At 42.1% G+C, this 10,386-nt stretch overlaps 1 protein-coding gene across 1 annotated transcript; it reads left to right on the top strand.

Annotated features, from left to right (window-relative positions):
- Window positions 1-1,196: 1,196 nt before the first annotated feature.
- Window positions 1,197-2,536, top strand: LOC138880796 (uncharacterized). Its single transcript, XM_070160974.1, has 3 exons — window positions 1,197-1,505; window positions 1,578-2,096; window positions 2,177-2,536. Exons 1-3 carry the CDS (start codon window positions 1,197-1,199, stop codon window positions 2,534-2,536), a joined length of 1,188 nt encoding a protein of 395 aa, XP_070017075.1.
- The last annotated feature ends 7,850 nt before the right edge of the window (window positions 2,537-10,386 follow it).

Raw genomic sequence — 10,386 nt, 5'->3', positions numbered from 1 at the left:
AACCAGACATGGGAAATCACGAAGAAGACCCAGTAGTACCAATAGCGCCAGTGGCACCTCTTGTGCCAGAGGCTGCTCTCTATGACTGGGCACAACCCACAACTGAAAATTTGGCCACATCAATTTTAGTCCCGCAGATATATGCTGAATCATTTCAAATCATGAATAACATGTTGCACTTGTTGCAAAACAAGGGACTATTTTCGGGGTTACAAGTCGAAGATCCTCAACAACACTTGAAGAATTTTCTGTCAATCTGCAAAACCCAAAGGCAGCCCAACATAACTCTGGAAGCAATCAAGTTGTTATTATTTCCCTTCTCAGTGACAGGAGCTGCCCAAACCTGGCTAAACTTACTCCCCATTAATTCCATAACAACTTGGGAGGAGTTAGTCAAGCAATTCGTGAACAATTTCCACCCACCCAACAAGATTGCTCAACAAATTGATGAAATTTTGAGTTTAAAATAGAGACCAATGGAGACACTGCATGAAACATGGGAACGATTCAAAGGGATGATGGTTATTTGTCCGCACCATGGTATTCCGGATCTGATATTGGGGCAGTGGTTTTACATGGGATTGTCAGATAGAGTGAAGGGTAATGTTGATGCTTCTGCTGGTGGAGCATTTTTTAGCAAAACATGGAGAGAAGGCCAGAGTCTACTTGACAAGATGGCACAGAATTCAGGATGGACAACCAGGAATGCACCTATCACTCCAGTGGTCCACTCAGTGCCCTTAGATCCATCCAACTCTATGGCTGAAAATATGGCCACCTTATTGACACAGATGAGTATACTCACCAAAAAGGTGGAAGAGTCAGGGCAGAAGCAGTAGGTACACATCGTAGATACTACCAATGGTGGCTTGTGCACATCTTGCATTAGTCAGCCAATTGGTAACCAGTGGAATGCAGAACATGATCATCATCACTACCCTGAAGACATGAATTATATGTCTAATTATGGAGGCCAGAGACAAGGTGGTCAGAATTGGGGCCAGTAAAATCAGCCGTACAGGCCAGTTCAGCCACAGTTCAACAATGAAAACATGGGAGGTATGAGACCTCCTAACAATATGGCACCTTACCCAAGGCCACAGGGATATAACAATCAAAATCAGCAGCAGGGGTATCATCTTCCTCAGCAGCAGCATGATGGATGACAGGAAGATGGGTTTGCTAGACTTGAGGCAATGATACAACAGATTATTAGGTCTAATGCAAAAATCAGTGAAAGAGTAGATGCACATGATTCAGCTTTCAAGAATATTGAAGTACAGATGGGCCAGATTTCGATGTCTCTAAACAATCGTCCTCATAGGACATTACCTGCAGACACCCAAATAAATCCAAAAGATCAAGGGCCAAAACAGCTGATGGCAGTGAGTCTACGTAATGACAGAGATTTGGATGTGGAGCAAGAGAGGGCTCGAGAAAGCAGACAGGATGAGACACTCATATCAGTGCCCATTGAGCTAGATGAGTCAACGAAACTAACAAAGGTGTCAGTCCAGCTTGCCCAGGAAGAACATAACATTTAGATTGAGACTGAGAAAGAAGCTGAGACAGCCCAGGAACAAGTAGTTGAGGTAGCAGCTGATAAAGAGCAATCCCAAATCATTGGGAAAAAGAGACCTCCCGCACCATTCCCTCAGAGGTTGGCCAAGTACCAAAAAGAGGAGCAATACAAGAAATTCTTGGAGATGTTGAAACAAATCCAGGTAAATATTCCATTGATAGATGCTTTGAAAGAGATGCCTGGTTATGAAAAAACGATTAAGGACTTAATGTCCCCAAAATTCAATTTCCAAGACTTGGCCACGATGACTTTTACTCAGATCTGCAGTGTAGTGGTGACTAGACCAATTGCTGAGAAGCTATCTGACCCAGGGAGCTTTACAATTCCCTGCACTATTAGTAACTTCGCTTTCGCCAAAGCACTTTGTGATTTAGGGGCTAACATAAATCTTATGCCCCTAGCGATTTATAAGAGGTTGGGGATTAGAAGAGCTAGACCCACCTATATGTTGTTGCAGCTGGCTGACAGGACTGTAAAAAGACCCTCAGGTATCCTGGATGATGTGTTGATTCAGGTAAGGAAATTTGTGTTCCCTACAAATTTTGTGATCTTAGACTGCAAGGTGGATGAAGAAATTCTCATAATTTTGGGAAGGTTGTTCTTAGCTACTGGAGAGCTCTCATTGATTGTGAGACTGTGGAGCTCAAGATGAGATTGAATGATGAACATATAACATTCAATGTGCAAAAATCTATGCGGCGGCCAACTGAATTTGCCAATTGCTCTCTTATTAATGTCGTGGATCTAATTGTGGAAACTGATGTTGAGATGCTGACTATTGAGGACCCTCTTGCTGCATGTCTTATGAATTTAGATGAGGTGAATGGAGAAGAACTAGCAGAATGGGTATTGGCGTTAGAGGGCAGAGGGTTCTGGGATAGAACTCTTGAATTTGAGCCCTTGCACTTGGAAAATAGAGAAACTCCTCCTGCCAAGCCATCCATTGAAGAATAGCCAAAGCTGGAATTGAAGCCACTACACGCCCATCTTAGGTATGAGTTCCTTGGACCTGACTCCACATTACCTATTATTATCTCATCTAGTTTGTTAGATGTGCAGGCACAACAATTCTTACAGGTACTCAAGGAGTGTAAGACTACCATTGGGTGGACCATGGCAGATATTAAGGGGATCATCCCCGCCTACTGTATGCATAAGATTCTGATGGAAGAGGGACACAAACCTTCCGGGAAACACCAAAGAAGGCTGAACCCCAACATGAAGGAAGTGGTGAAGAAAGAAGTGATAACAACTGGGTTAGCCCGGTGCAATATGTGCCTAAGAAGGGTGGCATGACGCTGATCAAAAACAATAACAATGAAATGATCTCAACATGAACCGTTACGGGCTGGAGAATTTGCATGGACTACAGAAACTTAAATCTAGCCACCCGGAAAGACCACTTCCCACTTCCCTTCATTGATCAGATGCTAGACAGATTGGTAGGGAGGTTACACTTCTGTTTTCAAGATGGGTACTCGGGGTACAATCAGATCTCCATTGCACCAGAGGACACAGAGAAGACCTCCTTCACTTGCCTATATGGCATTTATGCCTTTCAGATGATGCCCTTCAGCCTATGCAATGCACCCACCACATTCCAAAGGTGCATGATGGCCATATTCATGACATGGTAGAGAATATAATGGAGGTATTCATGGATGATTTCTCAGTGGTGGGGAACTCATTTGATGAGTGCCTTATAAATCTGACTCGTGTGTTGAAGCGGTGTATTGAGACCAACCTGGTTCTTAATTGGGAGAAGTGTCATTTCATGGTACAAGAGGGCATAGTCTTGGGGCCCCGGGTGTCCAGTAAAGGAATTGAGGTGGATCGCGCGAAAGTTGACGTGATAGCAAAGCTGCCACCTCCAACTTCAGTCAAGGCAATCAGGAGCTTCCTCAGGCATGCCAGTTTCTACCGGAGATTCATAAGAGACTTCTCAAAAATCTCAAACCCTCTCTGTTAGTTGTTAGAAAAAGATCATCCTTTCTTGTTTTTTGATGATTGCAGGGTAGCATTCGAGGAGTTGAAAAAGAGGCTAGTCACAACACCCATCATTGTTGCCCCCGACTGGGAGCAACCTTTCGAACTCATGTGTGATGCTAGTGACTACGCAGTGGTGGCAGTGTTGGGACAGCGGAAAGACAAGCTAATGCATCCAATCTACTGTGTCAGTAGAACACTGAGTGGAGCCCAGTTGAACTACACTGTGACAGAGAAGGAGATGTTGGCGGTGGTGTTTGCTTACGACAAATTCAGGTACTTGATTGAAAAGAAGGAGTCTAAGCTGCGCCTGATTCGTTGGGTGTTGCTACTGCAAGAATTTGACCTCAAAATTCGTGACTGTAAGGGCATAGAAAACCAAGTCGCTGACCATCTATCACGACTTGAGGGAGCTGAAAACTCAGTTGAGGTTGAGGATATTCTGGAAACCTTTCCAGACGAGCAGCTGCTTGCTACTAGTCTTGAGGAAGTTCCATGGTATGCAGACTTTGCAAATTACCTGGCTAGCGGTATAGTTCCCTATGACCTTTCCTCTGTACAAAAGAAAAGGTTTTATCGTGACTGCCATATGTAATATTGGGATGAACCTTACCTGTTTTGAATATGTGTTGATAATATGATTCGGAGGTGCGTCCCCGAGATAGAACAATCTTCTGTTTTGCAGGCATGTCATGCGTCAGCGTATGGAGGGCATTTTGGAGGAGTCAGGGCAGCTGCAAAAGTGCTAGAGGCCGGTTTCTTTTGGCCAACAGTATTTAAAGATGTGCACCAATGGGTGATGGGCTGCAATAAATGTCAGCGAACCAGGAACATTTCTCGTCGCCATGATATGCCCATGAACCCGATTCAAGTATTGGAAGTGTTTGATGTTTGGGGAATTGACTTCATGGGACCCTTCTCCAGCTCCTTTGGCAATAAGTACATACTTGTTACTGTGGATTACGTGTCCAAATGGGTAAAAGCTGCAGCGTTGCTTACTAATGATGCAAGAGTGGTGGTGGGGTTTTTGAAGAAGAACATATTCACCCGTTTTGGGACCCCGAGAGCGATTATCAGTGACGGAGGCACCCACTTCTGCAATAGAGCCTTTGAGAAGTTGCTAGCAAAGTATGATGTACGCCACAAGGTAGCTACCCCTTATCACCCACAGACCAGTGGACAAGTGGAAGTGTCTAATAGAGAGATAAAGAGTGTGCTAACCAAGACTATGAATGCCACAAGAACTGATTGGGCGAAAAAGCTAGATGATGCACTCTAGGCTTATAGAACTACTTTTAAAACACCAATTGGTATGTCACCATATAAATTAGTGTTCAGAAAGGTCTGCCACTTACCAGTGGAACTTGAACATAAAGATTAGTGGGCACTGCAACATCTGAACCTAGACATTGAGGTTGCGGGCACAACGAGAATCACTGAATTGCATGAGCTTGATGAGTTCTGACATATTGCTTTTGAGAGAACAAGGTTGTACAAGGAAAGAATGAAGAGGTTGCATGACCAGAACATTGTTGAGTGACATTTCAAACCCGGGGATATGGTATTTCTCTATAACTCAAGATTACGTTTGTTCCCGGGCAAGCTTAAGTCACAATGGTCTGGTCCATTTCAAGTGGTTGAAGTATTACCTTCAGGGGCTATAGAGATGTCTCAGAGAAAGACTCTCATACATTTAGAGTCAATGGGCAGAGATTGAAGCTATACATAGGTATGAAAGAACCAAATGAAGTGTCAGAGATCCACCTGACGCAACCTCAGAGACCGAGCGAACCTTAAATGTGCTTGTTTGCGTCGTGCCGCGACGTTAAATCAGACATTGCGTGGGAGTCAACCCACGAACGTTGTTGTTAGTGTTTTCTTATGTAACTTCCTCTAAGTAAAAAACAAACTAGGCAGAACCACGGTAGGACTGCGGTGAGAGGCGAGCATTCTACCTCAGGACGTCAACCCACTGCAACCGTGGTGGGACCGCTGTAAAATCCTGTTACACTACCTCGAGTTAGTTAACCCACCGCAGCCGCAGTGGGACCGCGGCAGGACCGCGGTGACGCGAAAAAAATAGTAGCCCATGTAAGTTCAAATTAATTTTTTTATTTTCTCTTGTTTTCAAACACCCTCCCCCTTCTTTATTTCCACAATACCCACCCACCCCCCTTCTTTATTCCCCATCTCTCTCTCTCTAAAACCTTAATCTCAAATCCCGCATCTCTTCTTCTTCTTCTTCTTCACTCATCCTACTTCCCCCATCTCCATTCCTCTCACTCCTTCTTCCATCAAAGTATGTAATTCCTACCCCCTACCTTTTCTTTTGTATTTTTTTGTAGTTGTATGCTACCCTAATGTTTGTAAGTGTGTAGTAATATTTATTAGATTTTTGTCATTTGTCTTCTTTTTTTCTTTTGAATTTCATTTATATACTTACTTGTGAAGGGGCTATGTGTATAATATGGTGGAGAAGTGTATGTTTGTGGGTGTTGAACGAAGTATTATGGGGTGTGATGGTGTAGTAGAATCTTTGATTTGGGGGAAGCTTTGATGTATCCATATGGGCTATGTATATGAAAAAATTGTCTTGCCCACAAGGTGTTTGGGAAATTGCCTCAATGGAGTTATAAGGGCTAATGTGACATGGTTGTGGTGAAGTTTGAGTAACTACCCATAGTCACACATTTCACACACTCACTGATAGACGTTTCTCTGTTTGATAGGTATAATGCATCCATCTAGGAAGAGACGCAACACCGGATCCTCCGCTAGTGAACCGGGAAGCTCCTCGAGGGCCAGGGGTCAAGCCAGTGCACCACAATTTGGCAACACCAGGTTTGTCTCCAAACCGGTGGAGGATAGATACAATGCAAAGGCAGCTAAGAAATTGCTACATGAGGTACATATTGACCGAGAAGCCTTAGAGGTGGAATGCCCGAATATCTTCAATGAGTTGAGGAGATGTCAGCTGGACATCCTCTTCGAGGTATCGGAGGAAGCCAATGTTTAGATGGTAAAGGAGTTCTATGCTAACTGCCCGAAACATGAGAATTGGGTTGTTACTGTGCGCAATACCCAGGTAAATGCATCCATCGAGGCCATCCGTAGGGTGTACCGGCTGCCAGTGTTCAGGGGGGAAGCCGATGCCTATCGTACCTTTAGCCGATCAAGTGCCTTGTAGGCAATTCTTCTTGAAACTATCTGTGTGCCAGACAGATATTACATATGGATAAAGCACATGATCACACTTAACTCCCAGTCTCTCAATTGGAAGGCTAAGTGTTGGCTAACAATTATCAACAGTTGGTTGTTGCTCTCCAGCAATACGACCGATGTCAATCTACCACGAGCGGTAGCGATCTACTGCTTCATGGCCCATAGGGATTTTGATGTGGCCCGGCTCCTCCATGACGAGATGCTCATTAGATCACCTGAGTTGCTCAAAGGCTTCTACTTTCCTTATCTAGTCACCAGGCTGTGCCGTCTTGCTAGAGTCCCTGAAGACCCTAGAGTTGATGGGAAATTGCCACTAAAAGCCCTGTTCCTAGCAAGAAAAATCAGAATTGGGATAGAGCCGGTGGTGAATGTTGATGAATCGGATGATGGTAATGTTGAGGCAGCTGAGATCCCACCACCTACAAGAGTTGATGAGGCTGGCCCTTCACAGCCTCACCGTAGTACCCGCATGACAGCCATGGAGCAGGATATGGCTGGTCTCCGCACTTCTGTCACAGACTTGGGCACCAGAGTTGAGACTCTGACCACTCAATAGTCAAAGTCGGAGAAGAAGATTATGGGATGGCTTCGAGTGCTAGGACGAGCATGTCACCTCGATCCTGGCACCGTCTTTGATAAGGATTGATCTTCAGGGAAGTCCCCCTCCTTACTCTGCTCTTTATTTTTTGACACGGGGGCATGTCATATTTTTAAGTGTAGGGTGGGGGATTGTTGAGTTGTAAATAGATTGTGTAACCTTGCATGCTGTTGTTTTAATTTTGTGCTTTATTTTTGATTGATTAGTAGGGTAGGATCATGTAATTAACTTCGACTTGTCCCAACGACGGACACCTTTCGATAGGTCTCTTCAGGGACATAAGTCGAACAAAAGAATATATATATATATATATATATATATATATATATATATATATATATATATATATATATATATATATATATATAAGCTACTCTTCCTAATGACGGATATTTGCGACAGTTCTTGAGGGAAGTTAGTCTAGAGAAAATACCAAAAAGATTTTTTATTTTATTTTTAGGTAGTGTAGTAACTCCCCCTTGATTTTTTTTGGGCCACGGTTCTTTTTGCTTGAACCGGGTGTAGGTAGTTTTTGTTTATTTTGTTTTTAGTTTTATTTAGCATTGATGGGCTACGAGCTGAATAGAAAGAGAATCCCTTGGCGTTAGTACACCTGAACACAAATCGACACTAGAGTGTAGTGCCTAGTCTCAATGGTTGACTCTGGCTAAAAGTGCCTTAAAGTTATATGTTTGTAGCTAACTTGAACACTCAAAAGAGAATGTCTTGATAAATCAATCCGGAGTGAATCGTGTGCCATGTGTGTGTGAGCTATATTGTATTCTATGTTTTACATTTGATGTCTAGAACTTGCCCTGTGTGTTTGCAAATCGAAATAGTAGCTTCATTCAGTCTTAGAAGTGATATAGGCATTTCTTTGTTAAGCCAGATATATATAACGTAAACCCACCTGAATGGAATACATCTTAGTTAACCCCGTTGAGCTTATAAGCCTATTTCTTTGGCAACCAAATTGCTAACCTTACCCAATTGTTTGAATAGCCTTCTGTTTGAACCCTTTTATCTCCCATAAGCACTTGAATGGCTTTGACATATGCAAACGTTAAAGTGTGGGGTGGTGGTTTGGTTTTAAGTGGAGCCAATGAAATAAAGGAAAGGTGCAGTTTTGAAGAATGAAAGAAGAAGCGCCACAAAAAAAAATTTAATAAATGTAGTAGTTGATAAGTGGTAGCTTAAGGCAAATGCACCTAAAAGAATGGGTTGTTATAAATGAATTGTGGGAAATGTCTGGTTGACATAAGAATGATATGGAATGTTAATGTGTTGTGTATTAAAAGTGCTTAGGGAGGCTAGTCACTATATCCAAATATATCCTACCCATCCCTTGGCCTACATTACAACCAAATGAAGTCCTAATTGATCTTATACTGGATAGGCTCGATTAGTAGAGTATTACACTACGGGCAAGCCTATGGTGCATCTTTTTGGCATGTGAATATTCTTTTGGAGAGTGACCGAATTTTGTCCATCTGAGTTTCTAATTGTTTTTAATCATATTGATTGTGGAAATACTCTCTTGTGTGATGTGAGGGCATTTGATTCACAAAGGAAATGTAAGTCTTGACTCTTGTATAGAGTAGTTTGAGTAAGTGCGAATATTGTATGGTACGAGAGATTTGACTGTTGAGGCAAAGATTGTTCACTACTAGGTGCAACTTTGGTAAATTGTTCAAGGTGTGAGTCGTTTAGGGAAAAGCTTAGGGAAGGAACTGTGATAGAGTGTGGTGAATTGCTAGAAGACTAGCAATGATTTAAGTGTGGGGTGTTGATATTAGGCTATATAGATGATATTTACACCTTAATATTACCATACCTTATTGTTGTTCGAATTGATAACAAAATGCTCTAAATAGTGTTCTTTTGCTTCGCAGGGAATAATCTAAGTGAGGAAGCACTACGGAGTATTTTGGAGTCAATAATGTGAATAAAAGGCTCAACCAAGAAGTACCCGAGCATAAAGAAGAAAAATATGGACTGAGGTAAAATCCACCGCGACCGTGGTGGAACCGCAGCAGATCAAGTACTCGAGCCAGAATGTTCAGCGTTCACCGCGGTCTTGCCGCGACCGCGGTGAACTGTTCACGTACCAAAAAATTGGTGACCAAAGTGTAATTTGGGAAAAACTTATTCCAAACCCTTATAAACTTTAGAAGCTCTCCCAAGACATGTTTAAGCTTGTTTTTAGACTACTTTGGAGGCAGGAACAAGTGTGTGAAGAGTAACAAAACATTAGAGTTCTTTTATCTTCTCTTTATTATTGCAATTACCCATTATGAATAATTTAGTATTTTTATCTTGTTTTGTCATGAGTAGCTAATTTTCTAGTCTAGGGTTTTGGTGGAACCTATTGAAGGATGAACTTCTTGTTATGTTAATATAGTTTGCCCAGTTTAATATCTATTTGTTCAGCTATGTGCTTGTTGTAGTTAATTGACAGGATCCTCAGTTAGCTGTGCCTATTTAATGTGCACAACTCTGGAGAGAGTGCATATTTAGGTAATTATTGAACAACACCACTCTCAAAGTATATGAGGGATCAATAACCAAGGGTTTAAAGGCGGGATTAGGGATAACGAAGCCTTGGGTGCAATCTAAAGTGAGCTGTAATAAATAAAGCTAGCTAGCGTAACTCGGGAGAGTGCGTCTAGTAAATTGTCGTGATTACTCGGGAGAGATTTACGGTAATAAGAGTGCTCATAATTGACAGAGACTATTTGGTGAATCTATGTGAAACATAACCGGAAGGAATTCCATCAATAAGGGAAATCATAACCTTAGAACTTTCTCTTAATTGTTTACACTTAATCATAGTTAGTTTTCAGTTGCTTATTTACTTTCATTCGTAGTTAGTAGAAATACCCTCAATTGTTATTTACAACGTTTGAAAAGTTGGTTCCGTGGAATTTAGTAAGTCTAACGATAGTAATTAATAGGTTAATTCCTTGTGGGTTCGACTCTGGGCTAAATACTCAGATTA

This window comes from Nicotiana sylvestris, chromosome 11 (genome assembly GCF_000393655.2).
Source record: "Nicotiana sylvestris chromosome 11, ASM39365v2, whole genome shotgun sequence".
In the NCBI taxonomy this organism is placed as follows: Eukaryota; Viridiplantae; Streptophyta; class Magnoliopsida; order Solanales; family Solanaceae; genus Nicotiana; species Nicotiana sylvestris.
This window is presented reverse-complemented; position numbering and strand designations above follow the sequence as displayed.

Excerpts from the sequence above, each read along its gene's own strand:
- LOC138880796 (XM_070160974.1), top strand. The coding sequence starts at position 1,197 with ATGATACAACAGATTATTAGGTCTAATGCAAAAATCAGTGAAAGAGTA. Across the intron at positions 1,506-1,577 it reads AGTCAACGAAACTAACAAAG|GAACAAGTAGTTGAGGTAGC; the intron begins GTGTCAGTCCAG and ends GAGACAGCCCAG. Across the intron at positions 2,097-2,176 it reads TGGATGATGTGTTGATTCAG|GTTGTTCTTAGCTACTGGAG; the intron begins GTAAGGAAATTT and ends AATTTTGGGAAG.